Genomic DNA, 26,150 nt, shown 5'->3' with positions numbered 1-26,150 from the left:
GTTCTAGTAATTTTGGAGTGGAGTCTTTAGGGTTTTTTATGTACAATATCATGTCATCTGCAAATAGTGACAGTTTGACTTCTTCTTTACCAATATGGATTCCTTGTATTTCTTTGTTTTGTCTAATTGCCATGGCTAGGACCTCCAGTACTACGTTGAATAACAGTGGGGATAGTGGGCATCCCTGTCTTGTTCCCGATCTCAGAGGAAAAGTTTTCAGCTTTTCGCTGTTCAGTATGATGTTGGCTGTTTGTTTATCATATATGGCCTTTATTATGTTGAGGTACTTGCCCTCTATACCCATGTTGTTGAGAGTTTTTATAATGAATGGATATTGAATTTTATCGAATGCTTTTTCAGCATCTATGGAGATGATGATGTGGTTTTTGTCCTTCTTTTTGTTGATGTGGTGGATGATGTTGATGGATTTTCGAATGTTGTACCATCCTTGCATCCCTGGGATGAATCCCACTTGGTCATGGTGTATGATCCTCCTGATGTATTTTTGAATTCGGTTTGCTAATATTTTATTGAGTATTTTTACATATATGTTCATCAGGGATATTGGTCTGTAATTTTCTTTTTTGGTGGGGTCTTTGCCTGGTTTTGATATTAGGGTGATGCTGGCTTCATAGAATGAGTTTGGGAGTATTCCCTCCTCTTTTATTTTTTGGAAAACTTTAAGGAGAATGGGTATTATGTCTTCTCTGTTTGTCTGATAAAATTCTGAGGTAAATCCGTTTGGCCTGGGGGTTTTACTCTTGAGTAGTTTTTGATTACCACTTCAATTTCATTGCTGGTAATTGGTCTGTTTTGTGTTTCTTCCTTGGTCAGTCTTGTAAGGTTGTATTTTTCTAGGAAGTTGTCCATTTCTTCTAGGTTTTCTAGCTTGTTAGCATATAAGTTTTCATAGTATTCTCTAATAATTCTTTGTATTTCTGTGGGGTCCATCATGATTTTTCCTTTCTCATTTCTGATTTTGTTGATGTGTGTTGATTCTCTTTTTCTCTTAATAAGTCTGGCTAGAGGCTTATCTATTTTGTTTATTTTCTCAAATAACTCTTGGTTTTATTGCTTTTTTTCTATTGTTTCATTCTTCTCAATTTTATTTATTTCTTCTCTGATCTTTATTATGTCCCTCCTTCTGCTGACTTTAGGCCTCATTTGTTCTTCTTTGTCCAATTTCAATAATTGTGACTTTAGACTATTTATTTAGGATTGTTCTTCCTTTAAATATGCCTGGATTATTATATACTTTCCTGTTAGAAATGCTTTTGCTGCGTCCCACGGAAGTTGGGGCTTTGTGTTGTTGTTGTCATTTGTCTCCATATATTGCTTAATCTCCATTTTAATTTGGTCGTTGATCCATTGATTATGTAGGAGCATTTTGTTAATCCTCCATTTGTTTGTTAGCCTTTTTGCTTTCTTTGTACAATTTATTTATAGTTTTATACCTTTGTGGTCTGAAAAGTTGGTTAATGGGATTTGAATCTTTTGGAATTTACTGAGGCTCTTTTTTTGGCCAAGTATGTGGTCTGTTCTGGAAAATGTTCCATGTGCACTTGAGAAGAATGTGTATCCTGCTGCTTTTGGGTGTGGAGTTCTATAGATGTCTATTAGGTCCATCTGTTCTAGTGTGTTGTTCAGTGCCTCTGTGTCCTTACTTATTTTCTGTCTGGTGGATCCTTCCTTTGGAGTGAGTGGTGTGTTGAAGTCTCCTAAAATGAATGCATTGCATTCTATTTCCTCCTTTAATTCTGTTAGTATTTGTTTCACATATGTTGGTGCTCCTGTATTGGGTGCATATAATTTATAATAATGCACATCCTCATGTTGGACTGACCTCTTTAACATTATGTCCTTCTTTATCTCTTGTTACTTTGTTTGTTTTGAAGTCTATTTTCTGAAAGAAGTACTGCAACATCTGCTTTTTTCTCCCTGTTGTGTGCATGAAATATCTTTTTTCATCCCTTGACTTTCAATCTGTGTATGTCTTTGGGTTTGAGGTGTGTCTTTTGTAAGCAGCATATAGATGGGTCTTGCTTTTTTATCCATTCTATTACCCTGTGTCTTTAGATTGATGCATTCAGTCCATTTACATTTAGGGTGATTATTGAAAGATATGTACTTATTGCCATTGCAGGCTTTAGATTCATGCTTACCAAAGGTTCAAGGTTGGCTTGTTTACTATCTAACTGTCTAACTTAACTCGCTTATTGAGCTATTATAAACACAGCCTGATGATTGTTTATTCCTCCTCCTCCATTCTTTATATGCTGAATGTTTTATTCTGTACTCTTTTGTATTTCCTTTGACTGCTTTTGTGAGTAGTTGATTTTATTTTTTGCCTTTTCATTAGTATTTGGTTGGTCTGCCTTCTTTGCTGTGATTTTGTTTTTTCTGGTGACATCTATTTAGCCTTAGGAGTGCTTCCATCTAGAACAGTCCCTCTAAAATACCCTGTAGAGGTGGTTTGTGGGAGGCAAATTCCCTTAACTTTTGCTTGTCTGGGAATTGTTTCATCCCTCCTTCATATTTAAATGATAATCATGCTGGATACAGTATCCTTGGTTTGAGGCCCTTTTGTTTCATTGCATTAAATATATCATGCCATTCTCTTCTGGCCTGTAAGGTTTCTGTTGAGAAGTCTGATGATAGCCTGGTGGGTTTTCCTTTGTAGGTGACCTTTTTTCTCTCTCTGGCTGCCTTTAATACTCTGTCCTTGTCCTTGATCTTTGTCATTTTCATTATTATGTGTCTTGGTGTTGTCCTCCTTGGGTTCCTTCTGTTTGGAGTTCTGTGGGCTTCCATGGTCTGAGTGACTATTTCCTCCCCCAGTTTGAGGAAGTTTTCAGCAATTGTTCCTTCAAAGACACTTTCTATCCCTTTTTCTCTCTCCTCTTCTTCTGGTACCCCTATAATGCAAATATTGTTCCATTTGGATTGGTCACACAGTTCTCTTAATATTCTTTCATTCCTGGATATCCTTTTATCTCTCTCTGCCTCAGCTTCTCTGTGTTCCTGTTCTCTGATTTCTGTTCCATTAACAGCCTCTTGCACCTCGTCCAGTCTGCTCTTAAGTCCTTCCAGAGATTGTTTTATTTCTGTATTCTCCCTTCCAACTTTATCTGTTAGGTCTTGCATATTTCTCTGCAGTGCCATAAGCATGGTTATGACCTTTATTTTGAATTCCTTTTCAGGGAGATTGGTTAAATCTGTCTCCCCAGGCTCCTTCTTGTGGCTCGTCTGGGATATTCTGGTCTGGATCAAATTCTTCTGCCTTTTCATGGCAATAGAGGTAGTCGTGGGCAGTTGGCACATGTGTCAGCTGGGAGAACAAAGTCCCTTCTTGCTTGCTGTTCGCTTTCCTCTCCTGCGAGGACGGCGACCCCTAGTGGCTTGTTCTGGGCAGCTGTGTGCCGACGGGGCCTCTGAGTCTCGCCCAGGCAGCTGTGGAGGAGGCTCAGGGAGGTTGCTGTGGGCATGGCCGCTCCCAGGCTGCTCCCCTGCTATGGCGATGCCATGCCGGAGGGGGAATGACGGGAGGCTGTTTATCGCCATGAGGGTCGTCAGAGCTGTGCTGCCTCCCAGAGGAGTAGGACACCCAGAATTCCCCAGGATTCCCAGCTGCTAAGCTGAGTGTGCTGGGATGCTTCCATCCAGCTGTGAGGCCCCTGTCCCTTTAAGACTTTCAAAAAGCACTTGCTTTTGTTTCATCACAGGGGCGCCTGCTGTGGTCGCTCACAGATTTTACTGTTCCTTTTCCCTAATATCCAGCACACCACGCACCGTGTGTCTGTGCTCCTGGTGCGGATGACTGGGGCTGGGTATTTAGCAGTCCTGGTCTCCCTCTTCCTCCCCAATCTTACTCCTTTCCTCCTGCCAGGGAGCTGGGGTGGGTGGGGGTGCTTGGGTCCTGCCTGGCTGTGGCTTGTATCTTACCCTCTTCGTGTGGTGCTGAATTCTCGCAGATGTAGATGTAGCCTGGCTGTTGTACTGTATCTTCTGGTCTCTCTTTTAGGAATAGTTGTTTTTGTTGTATTTTCAAAAATATATATGGTTTTGGGAGGAGATTTCTGCTGCCCTACTCATGCCACCATCTTGGGTCCTCCCCTCTCATTGTGGTTTTTATTTGCATTTCTCTGATAATTAGTGATGTGTGGAGCATCTTTTCATGTGACTGTTGGCCATCTGAATTTCTTCTTTGGAGAGTTGTTTGTTCATATCCTCTGCCCATTTTTAAATCAGGTTGTATGCTTTTTAGGTGTTGAGGTGTGTGAGTTCTTTATATATTTTGGATGTTAACCCGTTGTCGGATATGTTGCTTACAAATATATTCTCCCATAGTGTAGCCTTTTTTGTTCTGTTGATGATGTCCTTTGCTATACAGAAGCTTTTTAGTTTGATGTAGTCCCATGTGTTCATTTTTGCTTTTGTTTCCTTTGCTTGAGGACATCCATTCAGAAAAAAGTTGCTCATGTTTATATTCAGGAGATTTTTGCCTATGTTATCTTCTAAGAGTTTTATGGTTTCATGACTTACATTCAGGTCTTTGACCCATTTTGAATTTACTTTTATGTATGGGGGTACGACAAGAATCCAGTTTCATTCTCTTGCATGTAGCTGTCCAGTTTTGCCAACACCAGTGGTTGAAGAGGCTGTCATTTCCCCATTGTGTGTCCATGGCTCTCTTATCATATATTAATTGACCAACTATATACTTGGTTTTATATCTGAGTTCTCTCTTCTGTTCCTTTGGTCTATGGGCCTGTTCTTGTGCCAGTATCAAATTGTCTTAATTACTGTGGCTTTGTAGTAGTAGCTTGAAGTTGGTGAGCATAAGTTTGAAGTGAGTCTCTTGTAGGCAGCATATAGTTGAGTCTTCTTGAGATTTTGGTTTGAACCAGGTTCCTTTGACATTTCATGTTTGTGTGTGGTGCTCTCTCGTGCCCAGAAGCTCAGCTCCTGGAGTAATGTTGGGGTTTGCAAGGGAGCAGTGCTGGTGCCTGGAGGGAGGAAAGAGCTGTTTCCTGCTTCCCGGCTGCTGTGCCTGTCTCCACTGCCTGAACCAGTGGGACGAACACACAGGTGTACCCCTGTATGCTTTGTGTTTGTAGCTGCCGTAGGTGTGGCTTCCCTCTGACTGGCCTGATGTCAGGGCAGAGGCTGTGGGTTTGCGAGCCAGGTGCAGGCTAGCCGGGAGGAAGACACAGCAGGCTGCATATCATGGTGGGGGCCTTGGAGCTGTGTAGCCAGCCAGGGGGATGGAGTGTCTGAAGATTGTTTAAGTTCCCAACCTGCTGGGCAGAGTGTACATGGATACTTTTGTCTACCCATCCTTTCTCCTGATTAGTTAAGCTCTGTGTAATCCTTGCTCCTTTAGCTGTTAGGAAGTCTCTCAGACTGCCTGCCCAAATCAGCCAGATATGAATTCCTGTTTTCCACAAGCAGCTGGAATCTCAGTCTCTCCAGGTATTCTGCCTGTCTTAGCTTTCCAACCCCACTACTCACCAGAGCACCATGCAATGTAGGTTCGTGCTCCCAGAGCAGATCTCCAGCGTTAGGTGTTCAGCAGTCTCAGGCCTCCATTCTCTCCCTACTCTGTTTCTCTTTCTCACACCCATGAGCTGTGGTGGGGGAAGGGCTTGTGTCCCACCGGGTCACAGCTTTGGTATGTTGCTCTGTTCTGTGAGGTCTGCTCTTTTCTCCAGTTGTATGCAGTCTGGTGCAGCCTTCTTTCCTGTTGCTATTTCAGGATTAGTTGTATTATATTTTCATATTACATGTGGTTTTATGAGGAGGTCTTTGTCTCACCTCTCATGCCCCCATCTTTAATCCAATCCCCCCATCTTCATACATTTGCATGTGGATATCTAATTTTCCCAGTGTCATTTGTTGAAAAGACTGCCCTTTCTCTGCTGAATGGTTTTGATGCCCTTGTTGAAAAGCCATTTGACCATATATGTGAGAATTTGTATTTGCACTCTGTATTCTATCTCACTGATCTAAATGTCTTTCTTTATACTTCTGCAGCACTGTAATAATTACTGTAGCTTTGTAGCAAGTTTTGAAATCAGGAAGTATGAGACCTCTAACTTTGTTTTTATTTTTCTAGATTGTTTTGGCTATTTGGGGGTCCCTTATTCCTGATATTAGGGAAAAAGCTTTGGTCTTTTGTCATTAGGCCAAAAAGCTGTAGGCTTTTCATATATGACTTTTATTATGTTGAGGTAGGTTCATTTTATTACTAGTTTGTTATTTTTATCATGAAAGGGTGTGAATTTTGCTGAGGACTTTTTCTGCATCAGTTGAGATGATCATGTGTTTCTTTTTCCTTCATTCTGTAAATGTGGAGTATTATATTGATTGACTTTATGTGTTAAACCATCCTTGCATTCCAGGATACCAGGAATTAATTTCATTTGGTGATGCTACATAATTCTTTTAATGTGCTGTTGAATTCTGTTTGCTGCTATTTTGTTGAGGATTTTTGAATTGGTATTTATCAAGGATATTGGCCTGTAGTTTTTTTGGTGGTGTCTTTGTCTAACTTTAGTATCAGGGTAGTAATTCTGGCCTCAAAGAAAGAATATGAAAATACTTCTTTAATTTTTTGGAGTTTGAGAAAGATTGGTGTTAATTCTTCTTTAAATGCTTCATAGAATTCCTCAGTGAAGCCATCTGCTCTTAGGATTTTATTTGTTTGGAGTAAATAAATAAGATTTACATTGCCTTTTAAAATTACTTTTACAATCCCACTCAAATTTCACCACTTGTCCTGCAGTTTTTCTTCTCTCTTGTTTTTCCTTCTATGGTTCAAGAACTACACAGAATCACTGATTGCACTTAATTTTCATGTCTCTTTAGTCTCTGTCTGTCTGGAAGAGTTCCTCTGACATTATCTTTCATGGTCTTACCAATTTAAAGAGTATAAACCCTTATTCTGTAAAATGTCTCTTAGCCTGGATCTGTTCTATATTTCCTCATGTCTAAAGTCTGGTCACATATTCTTATAAGGAATACCTCAGAAATGCTTACTGTGTACTTCTCAGTGTTTATCAGGAGGCATAGGATGTTGACTTACTTCACCATCCCATCAAATTGGTGTTTGGGCCATCAACCATTTGTTTCAAGTAAAGCAAATAGGTATTGTGAGAACAGGGGAAGAAAACTGTCATCAGTTTACCATGTTCTCAGAATCCCCCTTTACACTTTAGATGTCCTAATTTAGTATCATTAGGAATTTTAATCTTTAAGTGTAATGAGCAGCTAGCACTCAATGGCTGCCTCTGCACAGATCCAATTCTGCTGGTTTGTGTGCCTCACTTCACTTTCTTTGCAATCATATCTGACAAACTTGATGAGGCTGAGATTGAGAAATTGATAAGTTGAAATTGAAGAAGACAGAAACACAAGAGAAAAATCCACTGCCTTCAAAAGAAACAATTGAAGAGGGGAAGCAAGCAGGCGAATTGTAATGAGGCGTGTGCCGCCAATATGCAGTGTACATTGCACAAGCATTGCCTTCTTATTTTACTTCTTTTAGCCGTTTAACTTTGTATGATACAAAGAGGTTGGATCAAATTGACATGACTGTGCTGCTACATTTCACAGGCAAGAGAACCACTGACAATGAAGGCCATGCCTGCCTTTCCCATCTGCCTGTCTGGCTGTCAGTGAAGGAAAAGAAATTGCATGTTGGTGAAGGAAGAAGCTGGGTGGAACAACCGTGAAATGTAGAGTAAAAAACCAAGCTGGTCCAAGGTGTCCTGCAGGCTGTAAAATGCAGTTTAATCAGAGTGCCCTTTGTTTTTTGTTCACATGATTTTAATGATTGGAATGCACAATTAAAAAAATATGCAAGTAAAAACTTTTAAAATGTTGAAAAAAAGAGAATAATGAGAAGCCATCAAGTTTTTTGGTAAGGAGGAGATATGAAAACTTTTTGTGTATGCTGTAAACTGAAGGTTAAGATTCAGTTTTTTTGTTTGTACATGTTATCCATCTACTTCAGCTTTCAGCTCTATACTTATTAATTTTACTTTAAAGTTTATAATTTGTATATTTACCACAGTCTGACTTCAAGTAATATTACATTACTGCATGTACATGTAAGAACCTTACAGCAGTGTATTTCCATTTTCCCGTTCTTCCTTTGTGTTATTTTTGCCATACATTTTTACATATATGTTAGACTGTAGACTATTTATACTTTTTTTAATTTTATTTTGGTATCATTAATCTATAATTACATGAAGGACATTATGTTTACTAGGCTCCCCCCTTCACCAAATCCCCCCCACACCCCCGTTCACAGTCACTGTCCATCAACATAGTAAGATGCTATAAAATCACTACTTGTCACCAAGTTCACAGTCACTGTGCTTCAACATAGTAAGATGCTGTAGAATCACTACTTGTCTTCTCTGTGTTACACAGCCCTCCCTGTGCCCCCCCAACACTATACATGCTAATCATAATGCCCCCTTTCTTTTCTTCCCGCCCTTATACCTCCCTTCCCACCCGTCCTCCCCAGTCCTTTTCCCTTTGGTAACTATTAGTCCATTCTTGGGTTCTGTGCTTCTGCTGCTGTTTTGTTCCTTCAGTTTTCTTTGTTCTTATACTCCACATATGAGTGAGATCATTTGGTACTTGTCTTTCTCCGCCTGGCTTATTTAACTGAGCATAATACCCTCTAGCTCCATCCATGTTGTTGCTAATGATAGGATTTGTTTTTTTCTTAGGGCTGCGTAATATTCCATTGTGAATATGTACCACATCTTCTTTATCCAATCATCTACTGATAGACATTTAGGTTGCTTCCATATCTTGGCTATTGTAAATACTGCAGTGATAAACATAGGGGTGCATCTGTCTTTTTCAAACTGGAGTGCTGCATTCTTGGGGTAAATTCCTAGAAGTGGAATTCCTGGGTCAAATGGTATTTCTATTTTGAGCATTTTGAGGAACCTCCATACTGCTTTCCATAATGGTTGAACTAATTTACATTCCCACCAGCAGTGTAGGAGGGTTCCCCTTTCTCCACAACCTTGCCAACATTTGTTGTTTGTCTTTTGGATGGTAGCCATCCTTACTGGTGTGAGATGATATCTCATTGTGGTTTTAATTTGCATTTCTCTGATGACAATCAATGTGGAGCATCTTTTCATGTGTCTGTTGGGTATCTGGATTTCTTCTTTAGAGAACTGTCTATTCAGCTCCTCTGCCCATTTTTTAATTGGATTATTTGCTTTTTGTTTGTTGAGCTGTGTGAGCTCTTTATATATTTTAGATGTCAACCCTTTATCGGATCTGTCATTTTAAAATATATTCTCCCATACTGTAGGATACCTTTTTGTTCTATTGATGGTGCCCTTTGCTCTAGAGAAGCTTTTCAGCTTGATATAGTCCCATTTGTTCATTTTTGCATTTGTTTCCTTTGCCTGGGGAGATATGTTCAAGAAGAGATCACTCATGTTTATGTCTAAGAGAATTTTGCCTATGTTTTTTTCTAACAGTTTTATGGTTTCATGACTTACATTCAAGTCTTTGATTCATTTCGAATATACTTTTGTGTATGGGGTTAGACAGTGATCCAGTTTCATTCTCTTACATGTAGCTGTCCAGTTTTGCCAGCACCATCTGTTGAAGAGACTGTCATTTCCCCATTTTATGTCCATGGCCCCTTTATCAAATATTAGTTGACCATATATGTTTCGGTTAATGTTTGGAGTCTCTATTCTGTTCCATTGGTCTGTGGCTCTGTTCTTGTGCCAGTATCAAATTGTCTTGATTACTGTGGCTTTGTAGTAGAGCTTGAAGTTGGGGAGTGGGATCCCCCCAACTTTATTCTTCCTGCTCAGGATTGCTTTAGCTATTCGGGGTCTTTGGTGTTTCCATATGAATTTTTGAACTATTTGTTCCAGTTCATTGAAGAAAGCTGTTGGTAATTTGATAGGGATTGCATCGAATCTGTATATTGCTTTGAGCAAGATGGCCATTTTGATGATATTAATTCTTCCTAGCCAAGAGCATGGGATGAGCTTCCATTTGTTAGTGACCTCTTTAATTTCTCTTAAGAGTGTCTTATAGTTTTCAGGGTATAGGTATTTCACTTCCTTGGTTAGGTTTATTCCTAGGTATTTTATTCTTTTTGATGCTATTGTGAATGGAATTGTTTTCTGATTTCTCTTTCTATTAGTTTATTGTTAGTGTATAGGAAAGCCACAGATTTCTGTGTGTTAATTTTGTATCCTGCAACTTTGCTGAATTCCGATATTAGCTCTAGTAGTTTCGGAGCAGAGTCTTTAGGGTTTTTTATGTACAATATCATGTCACCTGCAAATAGTGACAGTTTGACTTCTTCTTTACCAATGTGGATTCCTTGTATTTCTTTGTTTTGTCTAATTGCCGTGGCTAGGACCTCCAGTCCTATGTTGAATAACAGTGGGGAGAGTGAGCATCCCTGTCTTGTTCCCGATCTCAGAGGAAAAGCTTTCAGCCTCTCGTTGTTCAGTATGATGTTGGCTGTTTGTATATCATATATGGCCTTTTTTATGTTGAGGTACTTGCCCTCTATACCCATGTTGTTGAGAGTTTTTATCATGAATGGATATTGAATTTTATCGAATGTTTTTTCAGCATCTATGGAAATGATGATGTGGTTTTTGTCCTTCTTTTTGTTGATGTGGTGGATGATGTTGATGGATTTTCGAATGTTGTACCATCCCTGCATCCCTGGGATGAATCCCACTTGGTCATGGTGTATGATCCTTTTGATGTATTTTTGAATTAGGTCTGCTAATATTTTATTGAGTATTTTGCATCTACGTTCATCAGGGATGTTGGTCTGTAGTTTTCTTTTTTGGTGGGGTCTTTGCCTGGTTTTGGTATTAGGGTGATGTTGGCTTCATAGAATGAGTTTGGGAGTATTCCCTCCTCTTCTATTTTTTGGAAAACTTTAAGGAGAATGGGTATTATGTCTTCCCTGTATGTCTGATAAAATTCCGAGGTAAATCCATCTGGCCTGGGGGTTTTGTTCTTTGGTAGTTTTTTGATTGCCGTTTCAATTTCGTTGCTTGTAATTGGTCTGTTTAGATTTTCTGTTTCTTTCTGGGTCAGTCTTGGAAGGTTGTATTTTTCTAGGAAGTTGTCCATTTCTCCTAGGTTTTCCAGTTTGTTAGCATATAGATTTTCATAGTACTGTCTAATAATTTTTTGTATTTCTGTGGGGTCTGTCATGATTTTTCCTTTCTCGTTTCTAATTCTGTTGATTTGTGTTGACTCTCTTTTCCTCTTAATAAGTCTGGCTAGAGGCTTATCTATTTTGTTAATTTTCTCAAAGAACCAGCTCTTGGTTTCATTGATTTTTGCTATTGTTTTATTCTTCTCAACTTTATTTATTTCTTCTCTGATCTTTATTATGTCCCTCCTTCTGCTGACCTTAGGCCTCATTTGTTCTTCTTTTTCCAGTTTCGATAATTGTGACATTAAACCATTCATTTGGGATTGTTCTTCCTTATTTAAATATGCTTGGATTGCTATATATTTTCCTCTTAAGACTGCTTTTGCTGTATCCCTGTATTCCACAGTAGTTGGGGCTTTGTATTGTTGTCGTTTGTTTCCATATATTGCTGGATCTCCATTTTGATTTGGTCATTGATCCAATGATTATTTAGGAGCGTGTTGTTAAGCCTCCATGTGTTTGTGAACCTTTTTGCTTTCTTTGTACAGTTTATTTATAGTTTTATGCCTTTGTGGTCTGAAAAGTTGGTTGGTAGGATTTCAATCTTTTGGAATTTACTGAGGCTCTTTTTGTGGCCTAATATATGGTCTATTCTGGAGAATGTTCCATGTGCACTTGAGAAGAATGTGTATCCTGTTGCTTTTGGGTTTAGAGTTCTATATATAGATGTCTATTAGGTCCGTCTGTTCTAGTGTGTTGTTCCGTGCCTCTGTGTCCTTACTTATTTTCTGTCTGGTTGATTTGTCCTTTGGAGTGAGTGTTGTGTTGAAGTCTCCCAGAATGAATGCATTGCATTCTATTTCCTCCTTTAGTTCTGTTAGTATTTGTTTCACATATGTTGGTGCTCCTGTATTGGGTGCATATATATTTATAATGGTTATATCCTCTTGTTGGACTGAGCCCTTTATCATTATGTAATGCCCTTCTTTATCTTTTGTTACTTTATTTTGAAGTCTATTTTGTCTGATACTAGTATTGCAACACCTGCTTTTTTCTCTCTGTTGTTTGCATGAAATATCTTTTTCCACCCCTGGACTTTTAGTCTATGCATGTCTTTGGGTTTGAGGTGTGTATTTTGTAAGCAGCATATAGATGGATCTTGCTTTTTTATCCATTCTATTACTCTGTGTCTTTTGATTGGTACATTCAGTCCGTTTATATTTAGGGTGATTATTGAAAGGTATGTACTTATTGCCATTGCAGGCTTTAAGTTTGTGGTTACCAAAGGTTCAGGGTTAGCTTCTTTACTATCTTACTGTCTAACTTAACTCGCTTATTGAGCTATTATAAATATGGTCTTACGATTCTTTATTTCTCTCCCTTCGTATTCCTCCTACTCCCTTCTTCATATTTTGGGTGTTTTGTTCTGTGCTCTTTTTAAGAGTGCTCCAATCTAGAGCAGTCCCTGTAAGATGCCCTGTATAGGTGGTTTGTGGGAGGCAAATTCCCTCAACTTTTGCTTGTCTGGGAATTGTTTAATCCCTCCTTCATATTTAAATGATAATTGTGCTGGATACAGTAGTCTTGGTTCGAGGCTCTTCTGTTTCATTGCATTAAGTATATCATGCCATTCTCTTCTGGCCTGTAGGGTTTCTGTTGAGAAGTCTGATGATAGCCTGATGGGTTTTCCTTTGTAGGTGACTTTTTTTTCTCTCTGGCTGCCTTTAATACTTTGTCCTTGTCTTTGATCTTTGCCATTTTAATTATGATGTGTCTTGGTGTTGCCCTCCTTGGATCCCTTGTCATGGGAGTTCTGTGTACCTCTGTGGTCTGAGTGGCCATTTCCTCCCCTAGTTTGGGGAAGTTTTCAGCAATTCTTCAAAGACACTTTCCCTTTTTCTCTCTCTTCTTCTTCTTGTACCCCTATAGTACGGATATTGTTCTGTTTCGATTGGTCACTCAGCTCTCTTAGAATTCTTTCATTCCTGGAGATCCTTTTATCTCTCTCTCTGCATCAGCCTTTCTGTGTTCCTGTTCTCAGTTTTCTAGTCCATTAATGGTCTCTTGCATCTTGTCCATTCTGTTTTGAATTCCTGCCAGAGCTTGTTTTATTTCTGTATTCTCCTTCCTTAGTTCTTGCATATTTCTCTGCAAGACCATTAGCATGGTTATGACTTTTGTTTTGAATTCTTTTTCAGGAATATTGGTTAACTCTATCTCCCCAGGTTCCTTCTCAGGGGAAGATGTAGCAGATGCCGAAGCTGTCTGGGTTAGTCTTGTCTGGATCAAATTTTTTTGCCTTTTCATATTGATATGTGCAGTTGAGTGGTATTGATGCATCTATCAGCTTTCCACTTGGCTCCTGGCCTTTCTTTACTGGGCAACTGCGACCCCTAGTGCTTTGTGTTGGGCAATTGCGTGTAGTCTGGGTCTTTGTATCTTGTCTGGCTGGTATGGAGGAAGCTCTGTTGCTGTGGGCTTTGCCAGCTTCAGGCTGCTAATCTGCTATGGCAGGGCCCTGGAGGGGTAATGTATGGGGGGTTGTTTGGCTGTTAACCTCCATTAGGGGTCTCAGAGCTGTTGCCCAGGGGGTTAGTGTGCCCGGATTTCCCTGCAATTTCCAGCTGCTGGACTGTGACCTGGGATGTTTCCATCCAGCTTTGGCATCCTGGTCCCTTTAAGACTTTCAAAAAGCACTCGCTTTTCTTTGTCACAGGGGCATTGGCTCTGGAACCTGCTCAGAGGTCTTGCTGCCCTGTTTCCCTAGTTTCCAGCCCTCCACGCACACATTGTGTCTGCGCTCTGGTGCGGATGGCTGGGGCTGGGTGTTTGGCAGTCCTGGGCTCCCTCTCTCTCCCACCGGGAGCTGGGGAGAGGTGTGCTTGTGTCCTGCTGGGCTGGGGCTTGTATCTTACCCCTTTCACCAAGCCATGGGCTCTCGCATGAGTGGATGTAGTCTGGCTGTTGTCCTGTGTCTTCTGGTCTCTCTTTTAGGATTAGTTGTATTTGTTGTATTTTCAAAAATATGTATGTTTTTGGGAGGAGATTCCCACTGTCCTACTCAGGCCGCCATCTTGGCTCTGCCCCCTGTAGACTATTTTTAAGAAGTTTTTCTTCACAGTTTCCTTTTACATTTGTTTTTATGGTCGAATTTTCATAAGAAACTTCTCTTCTCTAACTTCTGTGTTAAAAACTGTAAACTTCTGTTCTCTTTTCTCAACTAAAATTCAGCTAGTTGGTTCCAATTAATAAGATTAGCCATATTTAAAAAATGTCATATTTGAAAATAATCTCTCACCACTGTTGGATGCTTGCACTAATATTCATTAAACTTGAATTTTCTGATTTTTAAGTCTTTGAAATTGAAATGCCCATTTTGGGGTACTTTGAATTAGGTTAATTAATTTATTATTTTTTATTTATGTAAAACATTTTTCTATTTTTTATCCTCCCAGAAACTCACTTTCATCTTGTGGGTTCCATCTTAACTCCAGCATCATGTCTACTTCTGAGGGTGCCAAAGAGGATTCCCACAGCAAGGCCCTCACATCACCTTACCCAGGGTCAAAAGTGCAACGCAGCCAGGTTCCTAATGAGAAAGTAGGCTGGCTTGTTGAATGGCAAGACTATAGTCCCGTGGAGTACACTGCAGCCTCTGTCTTGGCTGGGCCTAGATGGGCAGACCCTCAGATCAGGTGAGAAAATGAGCCAGTGTAAGCTGGGCATAAGGCTTAGAGAAGGTAATGTTGTATTTGTGAATTATCATCAGTTATCATCCTGACAGCTGAAAATTTTACAATTGTTTTTACATTCATTTTTAGTCATTTTTACAATTCTTGACTTTGTTATAACTCATTTTCCACATTTGCTTGAATTTTTGCCAAAGTTAGACAGTCTGTGTTTGTTTATTCTTTTGGGAGTTTTATGATGATCCTTTCAAATAAGTAAATCTGATTTGCTATGGAGTTTTGTTTTTTTTTTAATGAAATGACAAGTGGTGGTATCTGCTTTCATTTGTTGTGTTTGAGTTATCAATAAAACATTTTTTGTGTTTTCTTCCCCCAGTGTAGCTAGGCTTGTATTTGAAATAGTGAAGGTGTTTTTCAGAAAAATTTTCCAGATTACTGAGAACAGGATGATAAAATTAGACTGGTGTGAAAACATAGGAAAAGGATAGTAAAAGGAAAACAAAAAATTTAAGCAAAAATGCTTTCACTAAATTCATAGAAGTGCTACTTTGAGTCACATTTTACATTTATGTTTCTTTTGATATTTATGATGATAGAGTGTTATAATGTACTAACTATGAGTGAGGCAGTTTACTAAATATTTTGTAAAAATTGTTTTATTCTTATTACTATTCTGGAAGGCAGATTGGATCGTTATTTCCACTTGATAGAAAAAACACATACAAAAAATGGAATCATAGCAGGTATGCCCTTTTTGTTTGGCCACAGAGCTAGGTTGCATACCTTGCCCTTGAAATCAGTCTGACTCCAGAAGTCAAGCTCTTAACCACTCTGGCTAAACTGCTACCCTAGTTTTAAAAGAGTTTTATAAATTTGATGTAGTGGCTAAGTTTATTGTAAATGTTGGTCTTCTGAAGGCATTATTTAGTCAGTTTAGTAAAAAATTGTGCTAGCTATATGAATCCAGTATTAGTTTATTAAATTGTTAACCTTTACTATAAACTCTTTAATATGACTTCATTTTGACTCATAGTTTCCTTATTTTATCCAAAAATCTGTTTGTAATTTTGTAATAGTACTTGGGTTATTAACTAATCATGAAGCTACTCTGTGGAGAAGTACTAGCTTTAAATGAGTTCCATTTCTCCCATTTTAGAGAATGTATGTATTTATACATACATTACACATACATATTACACACAATTAATATTAATGAGGTTTGCACGGGTGCTAATAAGTGTAAGTGGAGAAAGATTGACTATGTTTTCTTATTTTTGTTCAATTGACTTTTTAAGAGTTGAATTTAAATCACCATCGAAATCAAACTTTATCACTAACATTAATGCCTCAATTATAATATGGTTCATGCTTTTTTTTAAATGGTGAATTTCTAGAATCCCAAGATAATGCTGGTTTTATACTTCAGTGATTTTTACCATTTCATTCTTTTTACTTATGTGTTGGATGGAAGATTGGTTTGAAGTTGTGAGAAAATGTCTGGAGCCTGCAAATTGGATATTACTCCCATTTAAATTACACATATTTCTATGCCCAGTTACTGGAATTAAAACAAGAAAAAAAAAGTAAAACTTTTGTCAGAACTGCCCATGAACTATCCGGTGCCATGCCTCTCTACTCATTGTCAGTGTGGTTGTGTCAGCGATTTCATAATGATGAGGAAAGTAGTTTATATCTGGTTTAAAAATATTTTTGTTGAAATTTGACAAATATAGTAGAGTACACATTCTTTAAGTGTGCAGATGTAGCTCAGTACAATTTTACATTTTTATAGCTCTATAACTATACCCAGATCAAGATCTAGAACACTTTCAGCGTATATCTTTTTAAATCTACATCATAGTTACTATGAGATTTGTGGAATGAATTCACTGATGGTTTACTTTGATAAAACTATTAATCTGTGTACATTTGAGAAATTAAAATTACTTTGAGATAGTAGAAATATCGTGATATCAGAAAGAATCTTATTGTTGGACTCACATAGGAACCAGTAATTGCCATATTATGCACACAGACAGTTCTTCCTTCCCGACAGAAAGGTAGACTTTTTCTGTAGCATGGGGGAGGAGCTCCAGTTTGCCATTACTCCTTCCCAGAGGGGTTATAATACACATCCTTGTATGGTTTTGGTTAAGAACTGTTTTTTTTTTTTTAGAAACTTTTTTGGAAGAGTAAGATGGATTTGTAAATGAAAACTAACTCTTAAAAAATTTAATTTCAGGGAAACTGCTTATTAAAAACAACAGATTGATTTGGTGTTACTGAACTATTGGTAGAATTGGATCATTATTTCTTATTTTGCATTGGTATTCTCATTACAGTGAAAGTAACTTTTCTCCCAAGTTTAATGAAAAGGATGGCCATGTTGAGAGAAAGAGCCAGAATGGCCTGTATGAGATTGAAAATGGAAGACCGAGGTAGGTACTGGAAATGGAGCATCTTATAATAATGGGTCTTTAAAACGTAGAAAATATAACTGACATTTATTGAGTGCTTGTATGTGCTAGACTGGTCAAAGGAATTTATACATGTAATCTAATTAAATCACCACAATAAACCGGTGGGTGGATATTTTAGCTCCATTTACAGATAAGGAGAGAGAATGTAAGCAATTTGCATATAACAAGTGGCAGAGGCAGGATCTGGATGCATCCTTTTGTAACTCCACCTTGAAGGTAGAAACAATCAATTGTGTAAGTTAACAGAGAAAGGACTGAAAATTTTAGGTCCAGTAGTTATTCATTAAATGAGATAAACCTTAAAGTAAGAATTTATCCAAACGTGTGAGGGTAAAAATAAAAACGACCCAATAATTTAACATCAAGTTTCTTTCTGTACTTTTAAAAATGTTTTTTCTACACAATTCCAAAATTTTCCATTTTCCTTAAGAAACCATTATAAAAGTTAGGAAGAAACATAAAAATTAGCATGCCCCAAATAAAACAAAAGAAGGGTCACCGATTTGTGATCATGGTTCTCATCTTGTAAAAATGATGCAGTTTGCATAGACACTGAGAAGTGACTGGTGGTTACCAAGGGAGAAGGGATAGGGTGGGTGGGTGGGGAGGAGGAAGGGCATAAAAGGGCACAAATATTCTCAATCATAATATAAGTTGGTCACAGGGATGGTAGTACAGCATGGAGAATATAGCCAATGGTTCTGTAACATCTTCTTATGTTGCCAGATAGTAACTGTACTAGTGGGGGTGAGGATTTCATAATATGGGTAATTGCTGAACCACTGTGTTGTATATTTGAAACCTATATAAGATTCTATATTGACCATACTTTAATAAAAAAAGATTGCAGTTTGAATTCTTGGTTCCTCTAGGGCAGGGAAATGATAGTGCTTGCACCGTAAGCTGGGCCTTCAGTTTTGCTTTCTTTAGTCATATCTTACTCACCTTTCTATGTCATTGAGTCTTTTAAGTCAATCTGTCCTTGCACTTGACTTATTCTTTACATACTTTTCTGGGTAAAATATATTTTAAAATATATACACATATAGAAGGATAGGAGCCAAGGCAAGACGACATATTGTTTTAGTCAAGACTCTGACTAATAGAAACCAACTCTAGCTTGCCTGAGCAAAATGTGCACTTTACTTAGGCTTATAGGATCGTCTCAAGGAGACTAAAGCAGAAATGCAACTAACTTTCAGAAAGGCTGGAATTGGAAATCCATCAGGACTGTCTTCCTTATCTCTGCTTTTTTTTAATGTTATTTTCATTTTTCTTCCTCTGCCAACAACTTTCTCTACTTCTCAGGCTATTGGATAGGGATAGTCTATGTGTCTTTCCTGCAGCTTCTAGTTTACAAGTTACAGGCTTGGTCATCTGTAAGAACTGACTTTCTCTCTCTTAATGTTGACTTTGATCATTTGTGTTCAGGGATGTACGAGTCCATCGAATAAAACATAGTTGTTGGCCACCTTTCCCCTCCTCCTGTGAATTTGAAAAGTAGAATTGTTGTTACCTGGCCAGGTGTTGTGTCTTGTTTTGTCTTTCTGTGTTTATTTGTAAGTCTTGTTGAAATGTTTCTGAGCTAGTACAAACCAATATAAAAATCCATTCAGCTTTAATAATAATCACAGGGAAGAACAGGATAAGAAGAGAGGGCTGAAAGGGAAATTTTGGCAAGTTGTTTGTTTACCTTAACATACTGGGAGGACAAAGGATACCATATTAGTAGGTAAGATTGTAGATTAAGGTATTTTACTGGTACATAATGAAAGTTGAACATTTAAGGAATATTTCTGGGAAGAAAATTACTCATGCATGAGTGTTGCTGTTTATCTGACAGACCTTTTAACACTGGGTCATAGCATTAGGGTGAATAGTAAGTAGGCATGTTTATAATATTATTTTCTTTAAAACTTGAAATTGCTATACTTGAGATCTTGAAATCCTGAGTGATACTGCTACCTCATTATATGCTATGAAATATATATTACTACTAATAAAAATCCAGAACCTACTGAGGAAAAATGGACTTTAAAATGTTCCACAAAATATCTGACTAGGAAAGGCCGTAGGGGAGTGGGGTAGGCAGCGGTGAGAAAGTGAAGTGTGGGTGTCCTGACGGCACAGCTTCCCTGCTGTGAAGATGGAAGACGATCAGGTGCGTGGCGCTCTGTCAGCCGAGCTTTGAGAGGCCAGTAAGGTTCTGTTTGGATTTAGAAGTATAGGTGAAAACGGAAGCACATTCTTATGTTGTAGAACAGCTTTGGAACTGATCCTCTTCCTGTAGCAAGCCCAAACCTTAAGACATGCCCCAAAGAAAAGTTAAACAGTGATTTTAGTGGCACATATGTGGGTGCTACTGGATTTGTGAGGCAGTATCATTTCCCCCTTATTTTCTCACTACCTTCTTTTGAGTCTTGTCAGGTTAGATTAAAAAAGGTGAACATTCAATTGATTTTATTTCCCCCAGAAATCCTGCAGGACGGACAGGACTGGTTGGCCGAGGGCTTTTAGGGAGATGGGGACCAAATCATGCTGCAGATCCCATCATTACCAGGTAAGAACCCAAAAAACATTTTGGTAGTGAAGGGCCAAGTGATTGGGAAAAAAAGCACTGTAACCATGTATTTATGTGTATGTATATATACACACACACAAATATAGGTACATATATGTTTGTGTATATGCACATATGTGTATATATCTGTACATATACATGTATATATGCATACACGTGTGCACACATGAAATCTATACTTCAAAGGGACTTTATATAAAATTATAATGATGTAAGTGTAAAGCTGTGGTTTTATATGTATATATTAGGTAGTATCTAGACAGATATTTATTGAACATCTGTTTATTCTTGGAGTTGGGTAGGTACTTGGGAGGATATAAAAATTATGAGAATCCGAAGGTTTAGCTCCCCATCACTGAAGAGTTGTAGCTTCATGTACAAGAAAGAATATGTGAAATAAGAAATGTGTCCAGGTAACATGGGTGAATACAGAATGCTGTAGAAAATTAGAAGATTGGATATACAGCATGAGGATGGTAAACCAGAGTACTCAAGAAAGGCATCATGAAGGAAGTGGACTTGAGCTGAACTTGAAGTTTGGATATGTGGGTAAGAGGAGGCCTAAGAAAAAGGCTTGTAATAATATCTGTTTGACTGTTGAGGTTCAGTAAAAATATCAGCTTGGTTAAAACAGAAGATTCTTATAGAAGAATGGTGAGTGATAAATCAAAATTAATTAATTTTTATGCATTTTATTGTGGAGAATAATAAATGCCAAAGGTAAGGAGTGTGAACTGGAAACTTGAAGGTTTCAGAACAGGAAACAGGCATTCTGTTCCCTGAGGCAGCTATCTGCTTAGCCAAATCATATTTAGAAGATTCCTTGGTGAGCATGAATCAGAATAAAGAAGGTAAATGAATCTAATGTTTAGATGGATGAACATAGTTATCTCCATAGGAATCACCTTCCCAACACATCTGGAATAGTCTATCATCTCTGTTATCCTTTCGGTGTTTTTATTTTTAGGATTTCTTCACTGGCCAATTCCCTCCTCCTGTCATTTTCCTCTTTTAAATAATGCAAATACCTCCACTATTTTATGTTTTTAGTTTTGATATCTCAAGAGCCTTCCTTTCTTCCAGGGGACTTTGTTTTTCTCTTCTGACATATAATAATGATTTCATAGTTTAGCTCTCATAAAGCAGTTTATTTCCCTTATTTTCAAGTTACGGGAAGAGGCACCAGTATTCGCCTGATCTTACTCTTTTGCTTTCCTTTCAGTTCCCCTACCGAAAGAGATCTCCACTCCCTCTTCCACCTCAGTGCTCTCTTCCATCCATCCATGCATTCATCCCTCTCTATCCATTCTTCTGACCAGCCACCCCTCTACCTACCTACCCATTCACCGACTTAATCTACCTGCCAATCTACTGCTTATCCATCTAACATTCCTTGAGAAACTTTCTGGTTTAACTGATGGGAAGAGTTCATGTATTCTTGTTAATGAGTGTACGTAAAAAATGCTAATAACAGTATCAGTTTCTTTCCAATTTTGGCAAAAAATGGGAAGGTCTGAAACATTAGAAGCAGCAGTGCTAGTAAGGGGACAAGAATCAGAAAAAAGGAAGCCAGAGACTTGATAGTTAGCTCTAATTAGCTTATTTTATGTATGGTGGACCAAGGAGCAGCTAGGAGTATCAATGGTGATTGTGTGTTAAGTTGTTTTGAAAAGTTAGATTTTTTGAGCTTAGCTCTGTCATTATACAAAGGAGAGAACTGAAGGCTTAGAGATACTCCAAGTCTATTGAGGAGCCCACAAGTGGCAGAGTCCAGTTTCAGTTATACTCTTGGGTTGTTGCTCTTTGCTATCTCAGTGATGCATGCCTTAACTGATGAGTTGCTCTAAAAGTGGAAATGGAAGGAAGAGAAGAATAAAAGATGTCCAAGGAAGAATCAACAAGAATAAATGAATTAAGAATATTGCTCTCATCCAGGCACCCTGCTGGGTGTTATTATTAGTTTTTTTCATTAGTTTCCCATGAAATTCTTCAAAGAAGGCATTAACATACCTGTTTTATAGATTAAAAATGTAAAGTCACCGAGGCTAAGTGACTTGCCTAAATCTTGTAGATCTGAAATTTGAATCAGGCATATTTGGTTCAAATATTGCACTGTCTCTTTCATACCAGTACTTCACCAGTGAGTAATCCTAACAGTCACCTAGGCACTTTTAAAGCAAAGACTCCATCCCCTTTTCTTTCAAGTACTTCATGATTCAGAACAGTATTGTGTAGTGCAGAATTTCTCAAATGTTATTCATACTTTTCAAGGCGAGTGTTCAATTTTTAGATTCCAAGGCATCTCTCCTAGAGGTTCTATGAAGTTCCTTTAGGTCCCTTAAAGTCAAAATGAGATGGAAAGTATTAATATATTATTGTGAATAAGCTTAGATAAAAAAAACTAAGGTCAATATCACTTTCTTTCTAGTGTGGGTAAAGGACAGAAAGGTGTGTGTTGGCCATCACAGGAGGGAGAAAATATCAACAGTACATAGGGATATTGGTATTTAAGAAATGGTAATGAGGTTCATTAAAAAAAAGATACATTGTTTCTGTTATATCAATTGTTTTATATTTGGTGTTAATGTATTTGGTATTAATAAAGAAGAAAAGGAGAAACCACTCTGCTTAAAATCCTTACATGAGTCCCTCAGGATAAAAGCTGGGAATGTGAACATGATGATACACAAGCTGTTCATCAACTGCCTGGTGCAGCCTCCTTGCCCAGCTGCATCACTCGCTCTGTGACTCTGTCTTATAATTTGTCCACTTATATATCTAGCTCCAATGCTAGACGATAAGCTCCTTCAGTGGATGGATTATGGGTTAGATAAGATAGTCAGCCACTATAAAGAAGTTTGCAAACTCATATATAAACTCATTTTTATCGAAATCTCATGCAGAGCAATGATTAGGCCATAGGCTTTCTTTTTTGGTTTAGTATTAGAAGTTCAAGATCTTTATATCTAAGAGACTATTAGAATGATTCTTTTTTTAAAAAATTTTTTATTAAGGATGATTGATATATACTCTTATGAAGTTTTCACATGGAAAAACAAGGTGGTTGCTATATTTACCATATTATCAAGTCCCCACCCATACCCCAGTGCAGTCACTGTCCATCAGTGTAGTAAGATGCCACAGATCCACTATGTGCCTTCTCTGTGCTACACTGTTCTCCCCATGACCCCTCACACTATGTGTACTCAACATGATACCCCTCAATCCCCTTCTTCCTACCTCCCCACCTGCCCTCCCACACCCCTTCCTTTTGGTAACCACTAGTTCATTCTTGGAGTCTCTGAGTCTGCTGCCATTTTGTTCCTTCAGTTTTGCTTCATTGTTATACTCCACAAATGAGGGAAATCATTTGGCATTTGTCTTTCTCCGCCTGGCTTATTTCACTGAGCATAATGTCCTCCAGCTTCATCCATGTTGTTGCAAATGGTAGGATTTGTTTCTTTCTTATGGCTGAATAGTATTCCATTGTGTATATGTACCACATCTTCTTTATCCACTCATCTACTGATGGACACTTAGGTTGCTTCTATATCTTGGCTATTGTAAAAAGTGCTGCAATAAACATAGGGTGCATATGTCTTTTTGAATCTGAGAGGTTGTATTCTTTGGGTAAATTCCAAGGAGTGGGATTCCAGGGTCAAATGGTATTTCTATTTTTAGTTTTTTGAGAAACTTCCATATTGCTTTCCACAATGGTTGAACTAACTTACATTCCCACCAGTACTGTAGGAGGGTTCCCCTTTCTCCACATCCTTACCAGCATTTGTTGTTCTTAGTCTTTTCAATGCTGGCCATCCTAACTGCTGTGAGGTGATATCTCATTGTGGTTTTAATTTGCATTTCCCTGATGATTAGTGATGTGGAGCATCTTTTCATGTATCTGTTGGCCATCTGAATTTCTTCTTTGGAGAACTGTCTCTTCATATCCTCTGCCCATTTGTTAATCAGGTTATTTGCTTTTTGGGTGTTGAGGCGCGTATGTTCTTTATATATTTTGGATGTTAAGCCCTTGTCAGATATGTCATTTACAAATATATTCTCCCATACTGTAGGATTCCTTTTTATTCTGTTGATGATGTCCTTTGCCATACAAAAAGTTTTTAGTTTGATGTAGTCCATGAGTTCATTTTTGCTTTTGTTTCCCATTCTCGAGGAGATGTGTTCAGGAAGAAGTTGCTCATGCTTCTATTCAGGAGATGTTTGCCTATGTTGTCTTCTAAGAGTTTTATGGTTTCGTGACTTACATAGATTGATTCTTTTGTATTGAATTCTCATTGATATATAATCGTATATTGATTTCAAGTATACAATGCAGTCGTTCAGCAGTTACCCATATTATTAAATCCTCACCGAACTAGTGCAGTTACTATCTGGCAAGATAGGAAGATGTTACAGAATCATTGGCTATATTCTCCATGCTGTACTACCCATCCCTGTAACCAGTTTATATTATGATTGAGAATTTTTGTGCCCTTTTATCCCCCTCACTCACCCTAATCCCTCTTCCATGATAACCACCAGTCATTTCTCAGTATCTATGAGTCTACTGATGTTTTGTTCATTTTGTTTTGTTTTGTTTTTAGATTCCACAAGTAAGTGAAATCATATGGTATTTGTCTTTCTCCTTCTGTGTTATTTCATTTAATATAATACCCTCTAGGTCCATCTATGTTGTCACAAATGGCAGGATTTCTTTCTTTTTTATGGAAATATTCCATTGTGTACATGAACCACATCTTCTTTATCCATTCATCTATTGCTGGACACTTACACTGCTTCCATAATTTGGTTATTGCAAGTAGTGTGGCAATAAACATAGGATGCATGTATCTTTTTGGATCAGGGATTTTGTTTACTTTGGGTAAATTCCTAGAAGTAGAAGTACTGGGTTGTATGGTATTTCTGTTTTTAGTTTTTTGAGGAACCTCCATATTGCTTTCCACAGTGGCTGTACCAATTTACATTTCCACCAACAGTGTAGGAAGGTTCCCTTCTCTCTACAGCCTCACCAACACTTTGTTATTTCTTGTCTTTTTGATAGTGTTCATTGTAACTGGTGTGAAGTGATATCTCATTGTGGTTTTGATTTGCATGTCCCTGATGATTAGTGATGTGGAGCATCTTTTCATGTGCCAATTAGTCACCTGTGTTTCTTCTTTGGCAAAATGTCTGTTCAGATCCTCCACCCATTTTTAAACAGGTTATTTGATTTTTTGTTATTGAAGCATATGAGTTCTTTATATATGTTGGATGTTAAGTCCTTATTGAATAAATCACTTATGAATATATTCTCCCATGGTGTAGGTTACCTTTTTGTTCTGTTGATGGTGTCCTTTTCTGTACAGAAGTTTTTGAATTTGATGTGGTCCCATTTGTTCATTTATTGTTTCCCATGCCCAAGGAGATGTGTGCAATTGCAAAAATTACTCATGCTTATTTTCAAGAGATTTTTGTGTATGTTTTCTTCTAAGGGTTTTATGGCTTCATGTTTTACATTTAGGTCTTTGATCCATTTTGAGTTTACTTTTATGTATGGAATTAGACAGTAGGCCAGTTTCATTCTCTTGCATGTAGCTGTTCAGTTTCAGAACCCCAGTTATTAAAGAGATTGTCTTTTCCCTATTGTATATTCTTGGCTCCTTTATCATATATTAATTGACCAAATATGTGTGGGTTTATATCTGGGCTCTCTATTCTGTTCCATTGATTTATGGGTCTGATCTTGTGTTAGTACCATACAGTTTTGATTACTGTAGCTTTTCTGTAGTAGAGGCCTGAGGTCAGGAAGTATAATACCCCCTGCTTTGTTCTTCCTTCTCAGGATTACTTTGGCTATTTGTGCTCTTTTGTGGTTCCATATGAATTTTAGGATTATTTGCTCTAGTTCACTGAAAAATATCATTGGTATTTTGATAGAGATTGCATTGAATCTGTAAATTGCTATGTTCAGGATGGCCATTTTGACAATACTGATTCTTCCTATCCATGAGCATGGGATAGATTTCCATTTATTTGTGTTTTCTTTAATTTCTCTTGTCAGAGTCTTACAGTTTTCAGAGTACAGGTCTTTCGTCTTCTTGGTTAGGTTTATTCCTAGGCATTATATTCTTTTTGATGCAATTGTAAATGGAATTCTTTTTCTGATTTCTCATTCTGCTTAGTTCAGTGTTAGTATATAGGAATGCAACAGATTT

General features: G+C 37.9%; 1 protein-coding gene across 5 annotated transcripts in view; it reads left to right on the top strand.

Moving 5' to 3' along the window:
• NUDT9 (nudix hydrolase 9) overlaps positions 1–26,150 on the top strand; it is a 57,507-nt gene that overhangs the window by 9,966 nt on the left and 21,391 nt on the right. For 3 of the 5 annotated variants that reach the window (XM_017654503.3, XM_017654506.3, XM_017654504.3), the window contains exons 2-4: positions 14,641–14,880; positions 17,217–17,312; positions 19,828–19,914. In XM_017654503.3, coding sequence (XP_017509992.3) covers positions 14,641–14,880; positions 17,217–17,312; positions 19,828–19,914 — 423 coding nt within the window. Of the gene's footprint in view, positions 1–13,383; positions 13,455–14,640; positions 14,881–17,216; positions 17,313–19,827; positions 19,915–26,150 lie in introns of all 5 variants that reach the window. The other 2 variants (XM_073237325.1, XM_017654505.3) reach the window with 2 other exon arrangements.

Source organism: Manis javanica, chromosome 5, assembly GCF_040802235.1.
Source record: "Manis javanica isolate MJ-LG chromosome 5, MJ_LKY, whole genome shotgun sequence".
NCBI lineage: Eukaryota > Metazoa > Chordata > Mammalia > Pholidota > Manidae > Manis > Manis javanica.
The sequence above is the reverse complement of the archived record's forward strand: the minus strand, read 5'-3'. Positions and strand labels throughout refer to the sequence as shown.